The sequence below is a fragment of the Notamacropus eugenii genome, chromosome 2 (assembly GCF_028372415.1).
Source record: "Notamacropus eugenii isolate mMacEug1 chromosome 2, mMacEug1.pri_v2, whole genome shotgun sequence".
Taxonomy (NCBI): Eukaryota; Metazoa; Chordata; class Mammalia; order Diprotodontia; family Macropodidae; genus Notamacropus; species Notamacropus eugenii.
Window position 1 is genome coordinate 230,245,780 of NC_092873.1, and position 24,267 is coordinate 230,270,046.

Here is a 24,267-nt window from a genome sequence, read left to right on the forward strand (position 1 = left end):
TCCTGGATTGTTTTAATTTCATTATGAATTTCCTCTGAGTTGTTGCTTTTGCTTGTTAGCATCATATAATATAGTAGTTTCTTTATGTTTATAAGCATATGAATTTTTTCAGTCAACTCCTTCCCTCTTTCCACTGTGACTACTTTTATGGGGCCATGGAGGGTGAGAAGCAAAATTTTCCAAAATTTATCCTGTCTTATACTATACCCAAGAAAGATTTAGTTCATGTTTAGCCTTTCCAGACCACCAGTGCTTTGCTAAGAATCTTTCCTAGGTTTCTGTTAAGGATCCTTATCCCTTTACATAAGACATCTCCAGGGCCTCCACGGTCCTTAAAATGCATTTTAACATTTGAGAAGGTACTTGATATTTACAGCATAGTCACACTGGGTACCTTTATTCTCAGTACTTATAAAGTATTTGCTTCCTTGGTTATGTTGTTTTATAGTAGAGGCTGGTTTTTATATTATGATCTATGGCAAAGCCCAACTCCCATTGGCCTTGTCAGGGGGTTCATCTACATGTTCTTTAAGGTCTCTTCTAGCTCTAATGATCAATGACTATAACCAGAGGAGAGAGAACAAAGTGATAAATATATTTGATAAATACCATCTGTCTAATTTATCCCAAATTGGGACTTAATAGCTAACAACCATTTTCTAGCAAGTGTAACTTGTTTTTTGTTTGTTTTTTTCCAGAAGGGAAAAACAATAAATCATATTTGCTGTTATCCTTCATTTGTGTACTTCATAAACCACCATAACTCAAGGATAATTCAGGAAGTGATGCTTTTCTCTGCTTTGTTATTTTTAAGTGTTATTTGTCTCATGCAATGAAAATAAGGGTTCAAACAAAAGAGAAATGGTGAAAAATTACTGATGGTCAGTTTTCCAGCCATGGTTTATTTTAGTTTCATGTGATAATCTGAAACCAATACCAGATTGTTTGTACCACACTATTTTCACCCATGGGAAAACCAGTATTTGAGAAATAGGTCACAGTAAAAGTTATCCATTGTAATGTGTATTAAGCATTTAAGTGATTTCATAGAGTAGATAAGGTTTCCTCTAAGCTTTTCAATCAGGAAAAATAGCAGCCGTAGCAAAAGAAGAGTCATAAATTCATTTTCATGTTTTATGTAGGATCTTCAAGGAACTGCTTCACAGATAGATACACGAAACACAAAAGTCCTGACCTTCATTACCTACATTGGCTGTGGAGTTTCTGCCATATTTTCAGCTGCAACTCTCCTAACATATGTTGCTTTTGAGTAAGTATTTCACCATCTGCCAAACCCAAGTTACTGATTACTCTTAAGTAAAAACAAGAAAATTTTCTTTGCTTTAAGGAACATTTAAATCCTATGTGACTCATGTAAGTAAGAGTAATTTTAATTTATGGAGTGTTTTGTCACATGTAATATGCTATACCAAATATAGATTCTTCTTATGGGGATTCAAATATATGAATGACCTTTAGATTTTTCTTACTTACATTATATTATTATATATCAGAAAAAATATCTTCATATTATGGAATTAATCCAAAATACTACTGTTCTCTAGCAGCACTATGGTTTATTTAATTTTTGCCATTTTCAAAAACTGACATTTAACTAATTTTTAAAAAAGAAATATTGGTGTATTTTCTTCAAAAATCTTTGAAAAGTGGCCTTTAGGTTGAGAATTAGCATCAGTTATTGACAGAGAACAATTAGAGGGTGATAAAAGGTAGAGAGAAGTTTTATTTTTAATACTCTAGTTTTTTTCTATAAAATTTATATTAGGTGAAACAAACTAATGGTATTTCCTTTCATTAAAAATTATCTTTTATATAAAAAAATAAACTTTCTTTAGACAGACAAGTATAATTACTCATGTCCCTGACCTTTCTCCTGAGAATACTATTGTCAAGAGTACTTGTGTTCAAATCTTGACTCTGCTTCCTATTACCTATATGACCTTGAGTAAGTCATCTATCCACTCTTGGTGTCGGGACCATCCTCTGGAAAGGACTGAACTAGATAAAAGTCTAACCCACAATTCTGTGGTCCTATCATTTTTTTAAAATAATGCTTCATTTATTTACATCTGATGGTGCTCCACCAGTCATTACAGAGCCAAACAAAGCCTTCATTCCTAACCCCTATAACTTTGCTTCCATCCAGATTTGTGGTCATTGCTTATGCATCTTCCTCTGTGTTTTATTTCAGAAAGCTACGAAGAGATTATCCCTCCAAAATCTTGATGAATCTTAGTACTGCTCTATTGTTCCTAAATCTAATCTTCCTCCTTGATGGTTGGATCACCTCATTTGACATTGATGGACTCTGTGTAGCTGTTGCAGCCCTTTTGCATTTTTTCCTTCTGGCAACCTTCACATGGATGGGACTGGAGGCAGTCCACATGTATATTGCTCTGGTTAAAGTATTCAATACTTACATTCGCCGGTACATATTGAAATTCTGCATCATTGGCTGGGGTAAGTGAGCAAAGGTTGTGTTTTTTGCTGTATACTCATATTGGCATCGGTCTTTTCCAACTACAGACGCTGTCAAAGGAAAAGTCCTGACTATAAATGGGTATATCAAGATACAAATTTCCTCCAAGAGAATGTAATGATCCCTAGAACAAATTATCAGTATGGTAGTAAAGAGAAAGGTCTGTGAGTCACTATCACCCAAGTGCCAACCCATCCCAAGCCTTCTGAGAAAGCATCTATCTGGTTCTGAGTTTATGCTCCCTTTGTACTTCAAAGCACATGGGCTTAAACCTTAAACCAAATAAATAGAATTGGTCATGGTGCCCCACCTTCTAAAAACACCCATCCATATGTGATTAGGCTTTGAAGTTTGTGATTAACCAAGTGATCAGAAGACATGTCGGGTTCTTTGTGTAGATTTCTCAGTATGGCTTCTGGAATGGACATTGTCATCTTTGTCTGAATAGAGACATTCTCCAATGTGCAACTGGGGCTTGAATTTTTTTTTTCTTCAATTATTTCCTCTAGAAGCAATAAAGAAGGATGGGGTTAAAGGCAGCTAGGTGGTACAGTCAATAGAGTACTGGGTTAAGAGTTGGGGGAATTTTTATCTTCCTGAGTTCAAATCTAGCTTCACATATTTACTAGCTATATGACCCTGGGCAAACTACTTAACCCTGTTTGCCTCATTTTCCTTATCTGTAAAATGAGTTGCAGAAGGAAATGGCAAGCCAGTCCCATATTTTTTCCAAGAAAAGTCCAAATTGGGTCATAAAGATTTGAACATGACTGAAAAATGACTGAAAACTGCCTCAGAACAATGTCTGTTCATAGCACCCTAAATGGCCAAGATATATATTATGACTGGTACCTCTATGGTTCAACTTATCTCCACTAAACTATATGTAAGGTGCTTGTTGGTATTGGTCACTCATATCTGACTCTTCATGACCTTGTTCAGCATTTTCTTGGCAAAGATACTAGAGTGTTTTGCCATTTCTTTATCTAGCTCATTTTACCAGTGAGGAAATGAGGCAAATAGGGCTAAGTGACTAGCTTAGGTTCATAGAGCTAGTAAGTGTCAGAGGCCAGGTTTGAACTCAGGTCTTGCTGACTCCAGACCTGGTTGCTCTATCCACCGTGCCACCTAGCTGATCAAACTATATGTAAAAGAATGCTATAAATTTTCTTTCAGATGAAAGAAGGAATCTGAAGATGTATTTATTCTGAGGAAGAGATAAGAAAAAAACATCCTTATGTGAATGTGCTTGAACTTTGGCATTCCTGACAAGCCATCCTTGAGGGAGCCAAATGATATGATAATTATTGAATTAAGATGATATTCTGGCTCCTCAACTGGAAACCACAAAATATGCAAGATGCTAAATAGCTATTGTTTTGACTTATTTGCCTGCTTTACTGGTTAAAAGAGAACAGAATTACTTATACTATAATAATTAGAAATTCTTTACTCTGTAAGTTTGATGTCATTTTTGCCACATCTGAATCAGAAATAAAATCATTCATAAAACCAAACTGGATCAGAAATCGACGCAACTCATAAGATATTCAAGAGTAGGCACCTCCTTTGAAAGAAAAATCTTTTAATTATCACTAGTATAGCATGGATATCTCATGCTAACTAAATGAGTTTTTCATTTTTTTCACTTAATTCAGATACAATCCGTTCCAGAGGTATACCAAGCAATTTCCGCACCTACAGAAAGTATGTAGGAGAATTAGGCTTGGTGGAGATGGTTCAAAGGAAAAAATTAGCATGCCCACTGGAGATATTGCCTGGACTAAGCTTTTGGCAACCTTCAAATTCTTACCCTGCGGAAAAGCCATGGTTTCCCTGTGCTAGTTAATGTTTCAAGTCACTGCTAAGAAAAGAATGTTTTCTCACTTGCCTTGATCAGTCTTCAGAAAGAGTTTAGTATGTTTCATCCAAGGCATTTATGATGCCATCATCTTTTATTACAGGTTTACCTGCTTTGGTGGTAACAATTGTTCTCGCAAGTAGAAATACAAATGCAAATGAAATATATGGAAAAGAAAGTTATGGCCAAGACATCAAGGGACAAGGCAATGAGTTGTAAGTAACAGAAGTGCATCTTTTCTACGTTTCCCAAGATGTGAACAGATCTTATTTATGGCATACTGTTTAATTGTACTGTACTGATGAAATATGTCTTGGGAGGTGAACATTTATCTAACCAGCCCTTCTTGAGCTTGTATACCTGAAGTATAGAACAAAAATGTGGAGCTTTATGTTTCTCTCTATTACATTTTTCCCATATGCCCTCTGGCCCATAATCCTAGACTGGCATGATCTCTTTGACTCTAGCCTCTGTTATCAAGCATGATAGCCCTCCTTCCCAGTTTGATATCATCTGTAAATTTCATAACATGCTTCTGTGTCTTCCAGTCATTAGTAAAAAATGTAGACTAGAACAAGGCCATTTGCCTCACAGGGTTATTGTGAGGATCAAATGAAATAATATTTATAAAGTGCTTAGCACAATGGCTAGAAAATAGTAGGTGCTACATAGATGTATATTCTATTTTCCCTCCCCTCCCCTTGTCATAAAAGGAGAATGCTCACAAGCCATCCTCTTAACAATATGCTCTAGAATTTTTCCAGAAATAGAGACGTCATGCTCATTGGCCTATAGTTTGGAGACTCTTCATTCTGTCCCCATAGTCTATAGCATACACCTACATAATTTCTCTTTTTAACTTTCATGTGCCTTACCCAAACACTATTATATTTTTCCCTTTTATTATTCACATGACTATATATATGTATGTATACACATATGTGATACACATCTGTGTATGTGTATGTATGTATATTCTGAGCCTACAGTGCTACTCCATCTCCTAATATCTCTTGTGTTCTTTCTAAATAAGCTATTTTCATAAGCCAGATTCTAGTCATATATTCTGTCGCACTAAGTTTCACCAGTATTCCTTGGGGTGAAATTTGCTACCTTGAATTAGAATCTCTAGTTCACCCTTGGGGCAGCTAAGTGATATAGTAGACAGAGTGCCAGCCCTGAAGTCCGGAAGACTGATCTTCCTGAGCTCAAATCTGGCCTCAGACACTCCCCTAGATGTGTGACTCTGGGCAAGTCACTTAACCCTGTTTTCCTCAGTTTTCTCATCTATAAAATGACCTAGAGAAAGAAATGGCAAACCATTCCAGTATCTTTGCCAAGAGAATTCCAAATGGAGTCATGAAGAGTTGGATGTGAAAAACGACTGAATAGCTTACCTTTAGAGAAGATAAGTATAGTGAAATACATCAAATTTGATATAATTCAGAATCAACTTTAATTTTTAAAACTCTATGTTAGGTTAGACACAGATATCAGGTTATTGAGTGTTTAAATACACCATCCATTCCATGCCCTCATTTTACAGATGAAGAAATTAAGCCCTAGAGAGGTGAAGGTGATCAGGATATGGCCCCTGTTCAGCAACAGACCCAAGTTAAATCATTCCCTGCCCATCCATCCCAAAGCCTAATAGGAAATCACCAATGTTGAGCATGGTAGTAGTCATTAACATGGGGCTGCTTCCTGGTTTTGCTTCTTCACAGCTGTTGGATCCAGGATCCGGTAGTGTTTTATGTGACCTGTGCTGGTTACTTTGGAGTCATGTTTCTCTTGAATGTTGCTATGTTCATCGTGGTAATGGTGCAGATCTGTGGAAGGAATGGGAAAAGAAGCAACAGAACCCTTCGAGAAGAGATTCTGAGGAACCTCCGAAGCGTGGTTAGCCTCACCTTTCTCTTAGGCATGACGTGGGGCTTTGCCTTCTTTGCCTGGGGACCCTTAAACGTTGCTTTCATGTACCTCTTCTCCATCTTCAATTCATTACAAGGTAAGAGAAATGGTATTTGAGTATTTTCTATAGTCTAGTTTTAACTTGCCTTTATTACCTATTGTATTTCTTGAAAGAGTTTCTGGAAGTTTCTAGAACTGTTTGCCTAGCAAATAAAAGGTCTCAATAATTAGCCTATCTTGAAGAATAACTAGAAGATGCCTTAAAATTTTATCGAATATTTATTTCGATTATTTAAACCTTTTTTTTTTACTGTAAATATAAGAAGGTATTACTAGAGTAAGGGTCAGAGATTTTGAGGGGTCCAGGGACTCAAACTGGAAAAAAAGGTACACCTTGACTTTCAATATACTAGGTTTCCTTTGCAATCCCATGTATTTTATTTAACTTATTTAAAATGCATTAATTAATTAATTTTATTTAATTTTTCTAAATACAATATTCCAAAAAGGAGCCAAAATAAGCTCCAGTGGTCTATGACAGAAAACCAGTTCAGAATCCCTGCTATGTAGAAAGTGTCTGCTGATAAAATTTTGTTGCCTGGCTGTCAGGGTTTACCTCTCATCTTGCTTATAAAGTGGGACGCTTGACCACTGCTTATGGAACAATGCTTTTATTTTTAACTTATGGAATAAAAAAGCATTTCCATAACACAGTATAATAAAAAAGATGATTGCACATAAAACCACAAATCCATTGTGTACAACCTACTATTCCTTTTAAATACATAATAAAGTTATCATGAAAATTTCTTTTTTCCCCTTTTTTTATTCCCTACTCCCTCTTCCTTGCCCTAGAGATGGCTGCCATCACACACACACACACACACACACACACACACACACACACACACACACACCCGTAAAATTATTCTATACATACTTCTATTTATCAGTTCCTTCTCTGGATGCAGATAGCATCTTCATTAATTTAGGTATTTATAATAGTAAAAATGACTTATTCACTCAAATTGTTCTTAAAACAATATTGCTCTTACTGTATAGAATGTTCTCGTTCTCATTTCACTCTTCATTATCTCATGCAAGTCTATCCATTTTTTTTAAGATCATCAAGCTCATCATTTCTTATGACACAGTAGAATTTCATCACAATCACTTACTGCACCTTGTTTAGCCATTTCCCAATTGACAGGCATCCCTGCAGTTTCTAGTTCTTTGCCACTACAAAGAAAGCTGCTATAAATATTTTAGAATGCACAGGTTCTTTTCCTTTTTCCCTGATCATCTTTGGAAATAGACCTAGTAGTGGTATTGTTGGGTCAAAGGGTATAAGCAGTTGGTAACTCTTTGGGCACAATTCCAGATTGCTGCCTAAAAATGGTTGGATCAGTTAACAACACACCAACAATGAATTACTGTCCCAATTATTCTACCTCTCTTCCAACATTTCTCTAATTAATAATGATGTAGAACATTTATATTTTCTTCTGTGGAAGGGATCCATATGCTTCACAAGACTGTCAAAGGGCACAGTGACACAAAACAAATTCCAAGAACCACTCTCAACAACAGAATCAGCCTATCATAAAATATCCAGTGATTGTGGAGTTATATACTCAGCTTGATGAATTTGACGAACCCTTCTTAATTTATAAAGGAGAAAAACTTTCATATTTCCTATACTGGCTGACTTTCCAACTCAGAATCACAGAATTTCAGATTTAGAAGGGATGTCAAAAGCCACCTAGTACAATCCATACTGAAAAAAATGATCTCTCTACAGCAGCAGTTCTCAAAGAGTGATCTGTGGACCCCTGGAAATCCCCAGGTTACAGGGAGTCCATGAGGTTAAAATCATTTTCATTATAATACTAAGAAGTTTTAATTTCTGATATGATGTATGTCAGTAGATAAAACTTATGTTAACAAAAAGTTACTACTGTTCTATAACAGTGCCACAAGTGGATCTTGCTAGACAATTGTTAATGTAAAAAAAAAAATACTACTGCCTAAAGATAGCCCATTCAATTCTAACTGTTAGAAAGTTTTTCCTTGTGTTTTTCCTAAATCTTCCATTTTAGAACTTTTACACGTGGTTCTTAGTTCTTCACCTTGAAGAGTTTAAAAAGAGCTTAAAAGAGCTTAAACTCTTTTATATGTATATTATAGTCCTTTAGGTACCTGAGGATGACTCTTGCCTCCCCAGTCCCTTCCCAGTTCTAGGTTCTCCAGGATAAATACCAATAGGGCCTTCACCTGCTCCTTTAACCTGAAGCTGTTTACCATCCTAGCCTCCCTTCTCTGACTTTAACAACAGTTTTGAGGTACCCAAAACTGAACACAATATTCCAGTTGGTCTCTGAGTAAGATCTAGTATAGCAAGCCTTAACACTTCCTTGTCCTGGTCACTCATGCCTTTCTTAACGGAATTAATGACTGTAGTAGCTTTATTGGCCTCCGTATAACTGTGGTGACTCATCCTAACTTGCCATCCATCAGAATCCTCAGAATATTTTTCAGAAAAAATGTTTTGTCCTACCAGGAGGTCCCCTATCTTGTACGTGGATTTTTTTAAAACCTATATGTAGCGCTTTGCCTTTTTTCCTTATGAAATGTAATCTCATTGGTTTGGTTCATTCCCAGGGTTCCAACGGTTCAAACTCTCTCAGGATCCTGGCTCTTTCTTCCACTCTGCTCTTTATCTCTCCTTGCTTTGTCGTTATTGTTCAGTTGTTTCAGTCCTGTTTTATTCTTCTGTGACCCCATTTGTAGTTTTCTTGGCAATGATACTACAGTGATTTGCCATTCCCTCTTCCATCTCATTTTATAGACAAGGAATTGAGACAGACAGGGTTAAGTGACTTGCCCAGGGTCACACAGCTAGTATAAGAGTCTGAGGCCAGATTTTGAACTCAGGAAGATGTTTTCCTGACTCCAGACCTGACACTTCATCCACTGCTCTGCTCCACCTAGCTTCCCCACTTGTACCCCTTGTTTTGTACCATTTGTAAATTTGAAAAGCATGTCAGCTCTATCTTTATTAAGCTTAAAATATGACACCCAAGATTGATCATCATTTTCCATCTATTGTCTGTTCAATACATAATACAATGTAACTACCTCCCTTGTGTTGGATGTGATACTTTGATTAATAAAGCCTAGGATCAAGCTGGATTTTTTTCTTTCATCCATATCACACTGTTGACTCAGGTTGATCTTTCAGGCCTTTAAAAAACACTGAAATCTGTTCGAAATGAACTGCTGACTAGGCACATTGCCCATCCTTTAAACATGTGTGATTATGTGCAATTGATTACTTTTATTGCTTTTCAAATTTCATCATCTTAGGAATAGAAATGAAGGTAAAAGGTTGAGTGAGGTGAAAACAGTTCTGCAGAGTTGGGACTGCCTTGTGCTCAGGGGTGACCTTGGAAGTATTCCAGAGTTTGACAGTGAATTTGCCTAACTCTTTTACTCGCAAAGTAACTGCATTAGAGTTAGTTTTGCTACTTACAGTTTACTGTTTTCCCATGCCAAAGGAAAAGAAACAGGCTCATTATATTTACTCATTAGACCAATAATCCTCAAAGGAGAGAAACTATGTATTAGGATTATATAAAAATTTCCTCATGATCTGTTTCTACAAAAATGAGATATTGTCTTTGTTTAATCTCTTCTGAATCTCCTATTGCAAAGATGCCTAAATAAATACTTAGGAAAATGTCTGTTTGTTTTATAAATTCTGTTGCTTTACATATTGAGATTCCATAGCTTACCCATGAAAGACACATTGATCTAGCCCCTTCAAACTTGTTTTTGCCATTAGAATTTCCTGGCAGTCTCAGGCAGTTTCAATGGCTAGAGCGGTCTGTTCAGGTCTGTTTCCATTAATGAGAATTGGGATGTTTTCTTTTTCCCAGCATGATTCTCCTGTCAGTAGGGGAAAATGCTGTAAACCTCATCAAGTTTCTGTTCTTCATAAATCTCAGCATTTTAAGACCAACTTTAAATTGTGCAAATTCAGAACAGATTCATGCATATCCAATAGTACTTTCTTAAAAATATCTTAGAAAGGAAAGTTCATTTTAGAAGGCACTAATGAAGAACATATTATTCTATCAAATAATATTTATTTGATTTCATGGAAAGATAATGTAGTTTAGCTTCACCATTCATTAGTTATGTGATCTTAGGAAAATCTGTTCAATTTTCTGGGCCTCAGTTTCTTATTATATAAAATGAGGGCTCTGGGCTAAAAGTTTTTTCATGTCTTGTTTAGCTCAAACCTTCTTTAAGTAAACACTGAAGATCTATTGGTGGGTTGTTCTCTATGCTATTCCTAAAAGAGGTTTTTGTTTGTTAAAAATTTTTTTAGAAGATATACTTTCCTTAAAAGAGCATACATAGAAATCAGACATTTTTAAATACATAGCATAGAAGATTCAGAATATATCTCTATATTGTGGTGCATTTGTAATCTAACAACAATGTAATGCATTTTTTGGTAAATATAATAAACTTCTACTTATCCAGAATGCATTGAAAATTAGGAATTCTGATTAACTATGTTATTGTATCTACCATTTATGAGTTACCAATTCATTTTCCAAAAATGGAAGACAATAGAAGATACTTTTTGCCAAAGCTACACTCATTACACTATTATTTTTCTTTAATTCAGAATGAGCATCATTACCTTATAATACATCAGCACCATCATGATTATCACTATAAATGTCTAAACCTATAAATGTAGAAGGTGTAATTTAAGAGACTGGGCTCAGTATAATATTTTGGTAGTTATTTTTTGTGTGATTACCTTTTTGCATGTTATTTTTGGGAGTAAAATTGGAGTACATAATTTAATTCAAATCAAGTAGCTTCTGCTTTCTGGTGATTTGGATTCTAGAAAGGCAGTAATTCATGTATACATTTTAAGCTAGTAAAAATATATAGTAATGTGAATTTATGAAAACATGTAAGAAATGATTAGCAAAGGAGGAAATAAGAAAGAACTAGAGTTATAAGATTTTAGATCTAATATTAGAATTTCCCTAATGAAGTATAAATGTCTCAATCAGAAGCAAACAAAAAACATTAAAGCTAAATTAAATCCAACGTTATAATTTTCTAGCTTCCTCTGGTAATCCATGCTCATGTCTCTTTATAACTTCCATATAAGAAAACTTATACATTTGTCATTTCAACCATTTTTTTCCCTTAAAGGTTGACAAATGAGCTTTCTCTATAACATTATGAAATGCCATACTGATTTATAAACTTTCATTTATCCTTATTGTACCATAGGAGGGAATCATGCCATTAATAAGATAATCTTATGTTTTCCCTGTATTAAAGAATATAAATTAAGAATCCAGTGATGTACACACATTGCTTTCAAAAGAGCATGCAGGATTTAGAAAAGTTGTGAAGAAATTACTGTAGTATTTACACATTGTAATTAATATTGCTAGAGGACATTAGGCCATACATCAGGAAATAAAGCATGATTCATTCTAAAGAAATAAAAGTCAATTCACTGTTCTCCGTTGCTGGGAAGAAGTTGGCCAAGGTTCCTTTGGCCACCTACTGCATAATGATGTCAGTGGTGTACTGACCGAATCACAAAGTTACTGTTGAATACAAGAGTACAGCAGACATGAACTTGGGTGTTCAGTAAATGAAAAAGAGTAGGCAACAACCCAGGACTGGCATTCATTAATTTGTTTTTACCAAAATATATGATACCATTAGTAAAACTGGATTCCATCAGCATGTGAAAAAGCTTAACAGTTCTCCTCTCCATCTCCCAGCATCCTAGAGAAATTTATCAGGTTTCAATTTAGTAAAAATAAATAATGCTTGCAGAATGTATTTTATATAGAATATATGTGCGTGTGTGTGTGTGTGTGCGTGTATATATATATATATAGAGAGAGAGAGAGAGAGAGAGACAGAGAGAGAGAGAGAGAGAGAGTATTTTCCCCCAGGAATGGCAAAGTGCTTTATTGCCAAGGAGATTTCTTAAAAACAGGAGATGTAAGAATGGAGGCTCCTCCAAAGATGGGATAAAGATCATGGGCTATCCCCAGAAGAAGAAGAGTGTGGGGACTGACCCTCTGCAGAAGGAGCTCTCTCCCAGGACCATGGAAAGGGGCAGGAGAAAGGGCTGCAGAAAGGAGAGAAGGGGAGAAAGGACAGAGACAGGGTATCTCCCTCCTAGGGAACCCCCAGCCACAGAGGGAGCATGTGCAAAGACGTTTACCAAGTTATATCATAACTAAGGAAAGTGCTTTTTTCATGATGGTATAGTAGCATTTTGATGGTATCCTGCTCTTCCCATCACCAGTAGAGCAAAGGAAGGCTTCTTCTAGTCCCAGTCTTACTGAATCACTTATAGGTAACTATACTTGAAACCACAATAAGGGACAGTAACAGGTTCTTCACACAGTTGCATATTCACAAACCTAAAAGACCATGCTTATATTTTCCTATAACACCTGACACATTTATTAGGTTATAGGATCCAGAGCTGGAAACACCATAGGATCATAAATTGAGATCAGGAAGGGACCTCAGAGGGTGTCTAGTTCAGTTTCTTTGTTTTAGGAGTAGAGGAAACTGAGTCTCAAGGAAATTAAGTAACCAGCCCAAGGTTATATAGTAAACATCTTTGATGGGGCTGTTCCAGCACTAGTGTCACATAGTCTCAAGGGACCTTAGAACATGCCATCTAACCCTAGATGAGGGAACTGGTTAGTGCCTCTTGGCCAAGGTCACCTAAGAAATAAATGGCAGAACTGGGTTTTGAGCTTAGTTCTTCAGGCTCCAAATCCATTTCTCTTTTCCACCACACTCCTGCCAGTTTTTACACACATTGATCTCACTCTTCATTAGCATCTTTTAGTACCAAGAATCATAATGGTTCAACATTTTAAGTGCCTTTCATTTGCTGAATTTAAACCCTTGCAGAGATCATGGCTACTCACAGATTTACTGTGATTTACTGGCCACCCTGTGGCCACTCTGTTGATGAACTTCTTTAGCTTAGCTGTCTAGTCCTCAAACAGCAGACATGTGATCCACCACAGGGCCCACTTGAGCCCTTTTCCAGCTTGTTAAGATCTTACCAAGCTTACACTATACATAACCTTTAAGAACCCTTGGTAACTAGACTGTGACAGAGTAAGGACTTCAGTGAAATGTGTGTGTACACATACACATCTATTCATGGAGAATGTCACCAAAATATATTTAATATTATATTTTTTAAAAGGTTACAAAGGTGGAGGCATGATATAAAATAATGCCTAAGATTTGAATTCAGTAGTATATTATTACATGATATTAATGTGTACTTGTATGTATAGAGCATAATTCTTAGCCCTTTTTGAAGGAGAGAGATCCTGTTTTTCAAGGTTTATATATTTAAACTCTCCATTAAAATCTGAAACATACTGAAACAGTCAGTACACATAAATTTAATGAACAATTAACAAAGAGGGATTTAATCTTCTAAAAGCCTCAAAGTAAGATTAATTTAAGGAGATGTTTCTACTATGCAGGTTAATTAACATAATAGAATAAAATTCAGAACTAAGGAAAACTTGGACAAATGACTCAGGAAAATGTGGTAAGTGTATATTAAATTTCCTCTAAAAAGAATGGTGTACAGTTTTCAGAAAACTAAGCCATTCCAGTGATTTGATCATTTTCACTCTGAATCTTGAATTGGCATAAAGGTGAAGATGAACTAGGAGTTTTCCATCCCCACCACCTGTGACTACATCATATTGGCCCTGATCCTGTGAATTGCTGGGAAATAAATTATTCATCCTTTGGCTCTAGAGAAATACCAGTATATCAGGGAGTATATTGGTAGCCTGCAAGAAATTTCACAAGCTACTACACGACCATTTGAGAGCCATATAGATAATTATCCTTTGTCTGAACCTACACAACAGAACACATCAGTCCAATCAGTTTCATAAAAACCTTGTCCACTTACCCAGCCGTCTTGTCTACACTACCTCAGATATCCCTGGACCAAGGTCCTATTCAAGATGTAGCACTTTAAAGTTTTCAAAACACTTTAACATGTCTCATTTGATCTTCACAACAACACTGTGAGGCAGATGCTATTATCATCCCGTTATTACAAATGAGGAAAATGAAGCTAAAGGAGGTGATAGCACACAGGCTTGAGGCTCAGGGTCACACAGTTAGTGTCAGTGACAGGGTACTATCTGCTGTATCACCTTGCTGCTTGATGTAGGCAAGTAACTGTATTCTCAAACATTCCACTGGCTGGATGAAAGCAATTGACTATTTTTCAACTACCAACCTAGCTAAATGCAGAGAAGGACAAGATTGATCATTAAATGAGAATTATTTGGGCCACCTTACAATCAATAACCATTGATTTTCATAGATGAAATTACCATTGTCTTCAAGTATCGAGCCCTCAGATATCTTGTTTGCCCAATTTTTAATTGGCCTAATTATTTGAAAATTGAAACAGTTTTGTAGTTGAGTCACTAGTTTCTCTTGTTACTGCCCATCGTCCACCTATTCTACTCTCCCTGTAGTCTTTCCTTATTTTTAGGGTATGCTCCATTTCTTTTAACCAGTCCTGACATGCATGTTCTTTCTCTAAAATAGCCTATCACTCATATACAGAGTGAAAGAAATGATGTGGTTTTCAAGATTCTTTGCTTTAAAAAAAGCCCTGTTAAAAGTTAATATCCCCACTAACTAGGAATTTAGATGGTTAATTCAAAGTCCCATTTTTTAACCTTCAGATTCCTTGGAAATAATCATAGGACATAAATTTAGAGCTGGAAGAGATCTCAAAGGTCATCTAGTCCAATTCTATAATTTTACAGGTGAAAAAAATGGAGCCCCAGAGAAGTTAAATGACTTGCCCAAAGTGATACAGATTGTAAATTCCAGAGGTAGGGTCTTAATCCAAATCCTCTGACTTTAAATCCAGTTTTCCTTCTTCTGTTGCCCTGTGCTGACTCCCATTTTCAGTGGAAGCAAAGGCAGGCAATGTTGTTTCTCCTGATTTTGAAACATTTTAGTATTGATATTCTTCTTTAGAGGATTCCATTAATGGCACTTATTAAAAAAATAACCAAGATACAAAACTTTGGCTACTTAAAAAAAAAAAAAAAATCTGTCCAGAAAAGCCAAAAAATTGTTGCCCAGACAATAACTAAGAAGATGATTTCTGTGTTAATTCTATAAAGATAATAGTAATAAATTAGAAATAAATGATAAACCGCTACAGTTGTGTATAACTTTATAATTTGCAAAGCCTTTTAAAGTACATCCTATAAATGTTATTATCCCTATTTTCAGATTATGAGACTGATTTATGTTATTATTATTATTATTATTATTGGGAAAAACTCCCACGTATGTGCCATTTTATATTTCATATAGTTCACAAGAACCTGTGCATTCAAATTAAGACTCGAAGAAGTCCAGGGGCTTCCCCATTGTCCACAGAAAATAACTGATTGTCCCAAGACTCTAACACTCTCCTGGTTAGAGCTCTTTCCAATACAACTCTCAGCTTTCCCTCTGTAGGACCCAGCATTCTGGTTGAGTTATTAGAGTAAATGTCTTTTGTTAGTTTTTCATAAATGAGTAAAGGACTTTTTAAAGACCAAAATCAAACACAAACATGCAATGGGGAAAAAAAAGACTTAGCCAAATGACAGTCTTATTTCCATTAGGATGTTTGAACTAGTGGGGATTTTAAAACATTTCAGTTGTGTCCAGGGTTGAGGGAAGAGAAAGGAAAAGCCAACAGAATTTTATTATTGACATAAGAGAAATTAATTCTCATACTAGTTATGACCTTGCTTGTGGTTCTCTCCTCATTTAAGACAGTCCTGGATTCTCTTTCTCTATTCTGGACTGCAGAATTGCAGTCTCGGAATGGAATGTACCTCCAACACTAGGTAGTCCAACCCTGTTCCTGAACGGTAATCTTCTCTGCAACTTTGTTAACAAGTGATCATCCAGTCTTCTCTTGAAGACCACCAATGAGGGCATCTACCTTGTTATCACTGCCTATGGATTCCATTTCCATTTTGGGGTAGCTCTGATTACTGAAAAGTCTTTTTTTACATCAAGCCTAAATCTGCTCTTTGTACCTCCTACCCATTACTCTGAATCTTGCCCTTTGGGGAGAAACAAAACAAAACTAATCCTTCTTATATATGATAGTCCTTAAAACACTGGAAGACAGCTATTATGTTGACTCCTGCGTCTTCCATTCTCTCTCAGTTTTCAAAAGCTGTGTAGAGATTATCCCTTTGTATAATCTGATTAATTTACTTATAGCCCTGCTGTTGCTAAATGCCTTCCCCTGGCTAGTTTACTATGTGGATAGACTTAAAACTTGTATCCTAGTGCATATTTTCCCTATGTGGATAGACTTAAAACTTGTATCCTAGTGCATATTTTCCCTATCACTGACCCTCCCAAAATCTGCTTATGATGTAATTCTTCCCTCCTTCCTTTCCACAGTATTTCCTAATCCTGGGTCAGACAGTCTGTGGTTAGATAAACAAAATTAAGATATGGGAATGCCTCCTTAGGATTTTACCGTTCAGAGATAAGCTCTTCCAGTAACTGTAGTACCCTTTCTTTTTTGGACTTGAGGTGATAGAGATCTCCTGGAGTAAATAAAGTAGAGTTCCTTCCTAAAAGTCATTATTCTTATACATGAGAAAATTTTGACATGAAAGTAGTCAGGAAACATAAGCAAGATGTGAAGGTCAAGCAGCACAGTAACTGTAGAAATACAGAGAGGAGGGAACACAGTTGGCAGTGAGAGGCAGTGGAGTGGAGTAGAAAGAGCGTAGGCTTTAGAATTCCAAGGTCTGGGTTTCAGATTCAGCCCCTGCCACTTACGAGCTGTGTGGTCATTCTCTTTGAGCCTCAGTTCCAAAAGCAAAAAGGAGATACTGATCACAACTACCTACCTAACTTGTCATGAGATCAAATGAGATAATATATAGATAAGGTGCTTTTCAAACTTCAAAATATTTTCTAAGTGTTATCTATTATAATAATCACTTCCTAAGAACTATTTTCCTTTCTTGATTAGAGAATTTCTTATCCTGAGCAGAGGTTAGGAGAACAAGGTCCATTGAGGAAAGGGAAGTATAATTATGCCAGAGGCTAAAAAAAAAGGTGTCAGAGAAGAAATATAAGAAAATAATTCGGGGAGGCTTTATCCCCTTAAGTTAAAGTTTCTAAAGTTATACTTTGATTAACACGTAGGAATTGGTATGAAGTTCCATTTTAAAGATCAGCTATTTGAGTGTGGGCCTTGCGGTTACTGTGGTTGTTCTGTGCGGGTGCCCTTCAGGCACTCAAGACTATAGTTCTGAACTAAAAATAGAGAATGGCGAAATTTGAAGTTCCCTGGTTCTTTAACTGCTTCTGATACAATAGTGAAGCAGGAGCAAAGGGGGGAGTTTAATGGACCTTGAATCTCTATCCCCATGTGTTAGCCTCTCAGCTCTACTTGGCTGTCTGTATGCATCTGTTACTATTTCTTCCTGAGGGGTTTAAGATTCCTTTCCATACTTCCACATGTGCCTGATTCCAGATGTGCTTACCTACCACATTTCCCATGGCAGAATTCCAGAAAAAGAGAGATTTTGGTCCCAAATGAATCTTGGTATACTAATTATCTCCAAATTAACTTAAATTCACTTAACAAAGGTTAGTCATTCCAGATTTTCAGTAGAATAACTTGTTCGGGGAAGCGTATTCTAATTTCAAATGGAACCAGACTACACTGCCGAAAAAATCCACACAAATATAACGATAATTTGGGTGTTTTTAATGTGTTCATTCCTAAGGTTACAAGTTTCTTTTTGCCTAGTATTTCATTTTATCCTCCCAACATCACTAAGAGATAGGAAATTACAGGCATTGCTAATGACATTGCTTAATAAAGAAACTTTCCCCAGGGCCTCACAGATGGAGTTCTCCTGATTTGGAGTCCCATTTAAAACCAGTATCTCTTACAACTCAGATAGAAGCTAGAATAGGCCCAGGAAAAATATGGCTCCTAAAAACATTAGCAAAGGAGTAATCTCATGATACAAGATTTTAATTCAGAACATCAGTGCAGAATATAAAAGTGGGGACATAAAACCAACTTATTTCACCCTGCTTGACTGACTGCCTCGCTGTATGTGCCTGACGGTAGCAAGGCCCTGTGTTTCACAGCTTAGCAACATGACACACCTAAAACAAATAACTCTCTGAGCATAGTTTTATCCTGATGTCCATAAGACATTATATAATGTCAACTTTTTAACCTCTGAACATGGAAGGCTAAATTGGAAGGAACCAGCACAAGAGTCTAGTGATATTTAACATCTTTGGGCATTTGTAGTAGCCCATAACCATTATATACAGTAAACTATTAATATTCACATTAATCTGAGTTAAGAAGCATTACAGTATAGTAGATAAAATACTAGATCTGGAGTTTTAGGACCTGAGTTTAAAATCCCTCCCTCTGACATTGACTACATGTGTGATCTTGGGCAAGACATTTATACACCTTGTTTCCTCACCTATACAATTAGAGGCCTCAACTAGATAGCCTTTTGTGGCTCTTTCAAGCTCTAAGTCTTGGATCCTTGAGAGATAATGTGGCACAGTGCATCAGATAGAGACAGAAAAACTTGGGTTTGTATCATTCCTCAAACACTTGTTAGCTGTGTGACCCTGGGCAAGTCACTTAACTTCTACCTGCCTCAGTTTTATTTTACATGAAAAATAAAGAATGTAGATTTGATGATCTTTAAGATGTCTTTTAGCCACAAAATCTGTGATCCTATGGTATGTCCCATTCACAGGAAACTATTTGCTTAAGTTGGTCTATAGTTATGTCTTTATGAATCAGTAGGAATTGATATGAAGATTCTTTGTAGCAACATGCTCTAATATCCGGAGGGGATCTGATAATCAATTGTTATTCTTTATTTAAAACAAAATATTCTTTTTAAACATTTCATGTCTATTTGGAAAATTGAAGGATTGTTTTCTTGTTAAAAGCTTTTCAGACCTTAAGCAGACATTTAGGGATTTGAGTTTGGGAGGTATTGCCAGAGAGGCTCCTGAAATAACTAGATTTCTGGCTGGATTGGTCCATAATCTTTCATGCCCACTCCCACCAGCACAGTTCCCCTGGAGAGGTTGGCTGAGCTTAGGCATAGTTTTAGACAGTATTAGTAATTACTGGAGGTGGAGATCTCTGTCTTTCCTTATAGGACCTGAAGCCTGACCAATTAGCCTGTTAATAGCTCCAGTCTCTCTAGACCAGGAGTTATTCAACTTATTTTGGTCATGGATTTCTTTGGCAATCTGATGATACATGTGAAGTTCTAAGAATAATGTTTTTAAATACATGACATAAACTATACAGGATATAAAGGAATCCAGTTATATTGAAATGCAACCAAATGGAATGGGTTGCCTCAGAAAGTAGTGGGTTCCTCTTCCATAGTGATCTGCCAGCAAAGCTGGAAAACTAGTTGGATATATTGTAGAGGGGAATCTTGTTCCGGCACAGATGGAACTAGGTAATCTCTTAGATTGCTCCCATTCTAAGAGAGTGTAATTGCATCAACAACTATCAAAGTTTTATCAATGAAAACATTTAATGTTTGGGGAAAATTAGGTCGCTCATCCCAGGGCATTAGCTTGAATGGCAGATTCAAGAATTAAATCCAAGCTTTCTCACACAAAGACTAGCACTCTTTCCAATATATCAGTTGCCATCCCCTAGAATGTGCTAACCTTTTTTTTTTTCCTTCAGATCATGACATTCAAAAATAGTGACTCTGGTTACTGGAAAAGAGAATAAGAATATTTTAGTCAAATTAATTGTGACCAGTCTAGTTCCATCCTATCCCTGTTGTTCAATTTTGTCATAAAAATCCTATCTGGGTATTATGTTCCTTAGAAATTCAGATTGTAAACATTGTTTTCCTCTGTAGAAATTATGGTCAGAGGAGCATTTAAATAATAATTTTTGTCGTTGTCTCAGGATTATTTATATTTGTATTCCACTGTGCTATGAAAGAGAATGTTCAGAAACAATGGAGAAGACATCTGTGCTGTGGACGATTTCGTTTGGCAGACAACTCAGGTAAAATAAATTGTAATGTGTGTTTTCTCTCTTGTGTTTCCCTCTTGCGAGCCCCCATTGATGCATTTCTATTTACACAAAACGACCAATCATAATAATGACACTTTAAGCTCTTAAACATATCCATTTACTTGACTATGCCCCCTCCCCCCAGATCATGGATACTCATATTAAACCGAGTTCATAAATTATAAAATATATCACAATATATTTTTTAGACTGGAGCAAGACAGCTACTAATATCATCAAGAAAAGTTCAGATAACCTGGGGAAGTCACTGTCATCAAGCTCCATTGGCTCCAACTCGACCTACCTTACATCCAAATCTAAATCCAATTCTACTACATACTTCAAAAGAAACAGCCATCCTGGTGAGTCATTTTGATAACATCTCAGAAATCCTCATGGTAATGATAATCAGAGAAGCTGACATTTTCATAGCACTTTAAAAAGCATGAGAGATTTCATTATCTCCACCTGACAGATGAAGAAACTAAGATTTCAGATGATTAAGTGTCATATACAAGGTCACAGAGTTAAGTGTCTGATGTGGGATTCAAATTCAGTTCCTCCTAATGTTAAACTGAGCACTATCTTCATGACATCATGCTATCTCTCTAATGCATTGGGAAAATAGGTATATCCTGTGACTATGAAAAATACCAGAAGGAACAAACCCTATTATCCACACTTAATTTATCTTATTAGCTCTTACCTCCTAAGGTAGAACAATCCTTTGCAGATGTACCTTCCATCACGATATATGGAAAAATACAGAGAAGGTGTCATCTTGACTATCATGATCATTTCTTCTCTGCTTATCTCACATTTTTTCATGACGTATCTGATATTAAGTTTATAATATTAGTGTTAAGGAAAAGGTGTTTGATCTGTGGAAGCCATCCGATGGCTTGCAAAATGAATGAAAAATGAGGACAACCTGTATGTTCCATTAAATATCTTTAGCAACATATTTCCAAAGGGAAATAACATTATCTTTGTAGATGATAAGTAGGAATTTTGTGAGCAACTATTTAGATAAGAACAATTAAGACTCTCTAGGTGGAAAACTCTTCCAAGAGTATAATGAAAAGCTGCTCCATTTGTATTAAAGTTTAGTATTAGAGCACAGAAAAGTGATGGCATGATAACTATCGCACTGGAATCTTTGGCACTTAGATGCCAGGTGTCTATGTTTATATGTCCTTATATCACATTTTGGGGAGGGAGTTGTTTGAAGTGTGTTATGTACATTTAGTCAGTTCCTGATGTAGAAAGCACAAGCAATCTATATAAAAAACTATGCCTGTCTGATGGAATAGGAAGCCATTTTTCCCTATCGGGGGCCCTGCCGGAACTGTCATGAAAACTTTATTGAAAAATTTGAGGTTTTGTTGCCTCTGTGGGTTCAGAAATGGTAACTGAAGCAGAACAATATAAAAAGAGCATCTTTCTGTTTTTCAGACTAGAGCAGGACAGCCTCTAATAACATCAAGAAAAATCCTTTCCCTGCCTTTATCTCCTCTTTGATAAAAAGATAATCTCTCCTACCAACAGCCTCAAAATTTTTTCACTGAGCTATTTTGCATTACCTGAAATGCAACCAAATTTTAGATTCATTTGGGTTATCATGCATCCCCTTAAAAATAGAAATATTTCTGGGTTAGCAAAAGGGACATCAGTTATTCAGATGCTAGTTTTAAATAGTTCATTCGTCCCATCTTCCTCTTAATATTGAACTGAGGTTGTCTATAATTGAGGAAATATGAATCTTGATTAAGTAGAAAGAAAGGTTAGACAATTTTGAAACATGGAACACTTTAGGGGGTAAAGCACGTGGGAGGGGTAGGTAATGATGAGTATATTATGAGAGCTCTGAGAACGTAGGGAGGAAATAATTAAAGGAGGGTGGGAAAGGTTTCAAAAAGTAAAATGTCAAAGATGTGTCTCTAAATTCTATACAGGCCCCATATCCCCTACATGGCCCCTCACTCTCAGAAATATTGTTTGTTAATTAGTATTATATTTCTGCTGTGTTGTAGTCTAACTAGGCTTTTATGCACTAACAGGAGAATTTGGTAGCCATTTATAAAATTGTCTTGATGGGAAAATGTGTTCTGAATTCAAGGAGACTTATAAATGTTGGGGACAAAGCCATTTTGGAAATGGGTGTGTGTGTGTGTGTGTGTGTGTGTGTGTGTGTGTGTGTTTGGGTTTTAACAGTGCACTTAATACATATCATGGTTGTAGACATAGATATTATTCCCTGGAATTGACGTAGACATTCATATGTTTATGGCATAGATAATGTCTTCTAAGAGCATTCCTTCAACAAAGGTGGATCATTCAGGTAAAAATATTCATTCCTTTTGTCGAATGCATGAAATCTCAGTAAGGTAATGGGGGAATGAATATTTGCATGGATTTAGCCAAAAGATTTCCAGCTGCCTCAGAAAAAAATCTGCTTGTCCTGCACAGTACAGCTCACTTTGCACAATGACGGAGGACTGGGGTTTCTGAAGTTCCCAGCAAGCAAATGTGTGCTCTGGCTGTCTTCTGCATGGGGAGTCTGCAAATCTGTCCTTCTAAGAAATGTACCATGCGCTCACATCCTTGTCAGTGACATCCAAAGCAGTAAAATAGCCTCTGATAGAAGGCTGAAAAACAAGTGGGAGGGGTAGAAGACTTTCCTTTCATACTGCTTTTATGAATTGCAAAGTGTATCATGGTACATTTGTAGAAGTGGTAAATGAGGAAATAGTTCTTCTAGGACTGCTCCTTAAAAATTTTTATCTGGTTAAAAATGTAGCACAGGACCAGCAAAGTTCACACCCCTAGCCAGTGGTTTTCAGTCTTCCATATATGTTCTAATTCTATATTGTCCATTATTTGGAGTTACCCAGAACATTAGGCATGATGCTTACAGAATTATTGCTCCCGTACAAAAAACTGCCCAAGGAGACCAGTAAATCAGGACATAGGTTTGAAAGCAGGTGAGTAAGTGGAAGAAGAATGGTTAAAATTTCAAATATGTAGCATCAAAACTTAAATCTGCAACAAATGTAGAACACATTAGTACATGGGGAGTCCTTAAAGAATTACTGATGTAAGAATGAAGGCATCTGAATTTTGTGTGGCGAGAGGTTGTTTTTATTTTAAATAAAACAGATTACATTAGTGGAAGATTCTTTATAGAAATGCCCTTCCTCTAATAGAAAACCATTGACTAGTGCCTAGATGAACTAAGAGAAGCCAGACTCAGCTGGTTTTCTTAGAAACTTGTATGTGGTCAGCATTCTTGACTCACTAAGCCTTCTTTCCACAAGCATCAGAGCACGATGATTCTGCTGCTTCAATCTGCCCATTCTTCTCTTCCTGAATGACTTTCTGTTCTTTGCCCACATTTCCTTTGTGTGGGTTGATAGCAATATTTCCTCTTTCGATCCACATTTTATTTCATGTATACCCCAGAATAAGATAAGAACTGAAAGAACGCATTCTTTCCTGGATGTAGTACATATGGTGACAATGATTTGCTTTAACAACTGGTTGCTTATATTGTACACTGGCCATAGCTGAAAATATAAGATGCCTTGAGTTTAGAGTTCTGTCCTTTCATAGTGTGCTTCTCTTTCTGCCTTCTCTACAGAAAGTAGAAGGGAGTAAGATTGAAGGCAGTAGACGTGCTGTGACATGCATATGAGAACATCACCAATACAGTCCAACACCAATGAAGACAATGGGTGTTGTTCATTATTAGAGTGCTCTCTGTAGCTTGACTTT

General features: G+C 36.3%; 1 protein-coding gene across 5 annotated transcripts in view; it reads left to right on the forward strand.

Moving 5' to 3' along the window:
* The window catches only part of ADGRG6 (adhesion G protein-coupled receptor G6), a 173,243-nt gene that overhangs the window by 144,079 nt on the left and 4,897 nt on the right, over nucleotides 1-24,267 (forward strand). For 3 of the 5 annotated variants that reach the window (XM_072643475.1, XM_072643474.1, XM_072643476.1), the window contains 6 exons: nucleotides 1,143-1,270; nucleotides 2,213-2,481; nucleotides 4,465-4,576; nucleotides 6,086-6,369; nucleotides 20,383-20,484; nucleotides 20,703-20,855. In XM_072643475.1, the coding sequence (XP_072499576.1) occupies nucleotides 1,143-1,270; nucleotides 2,213-2,481; nucleotides 4,465-4,576; nucleotides 6,086-6,369; nucleotides 20,383-20,484; nucleotides 20,703-20,855 (1,048 nt within the window). Of the gene's footprint in view, nucleotides 1-1,142; nucleotides 1,271-2,212; nucleotides 2,482-4,464; nucleotides 4,577-6,085; nucleotides 6,370-20,382; nucleotides 20,485-20,702; nucleotides 20,856-22,788; nucleotides 22,835-24,267 lie in introns of all 5 variants that reach the window. The other 2 variants (XM_072643477.1, XM_072643478.1) reach the window with 1 other exon arrangement.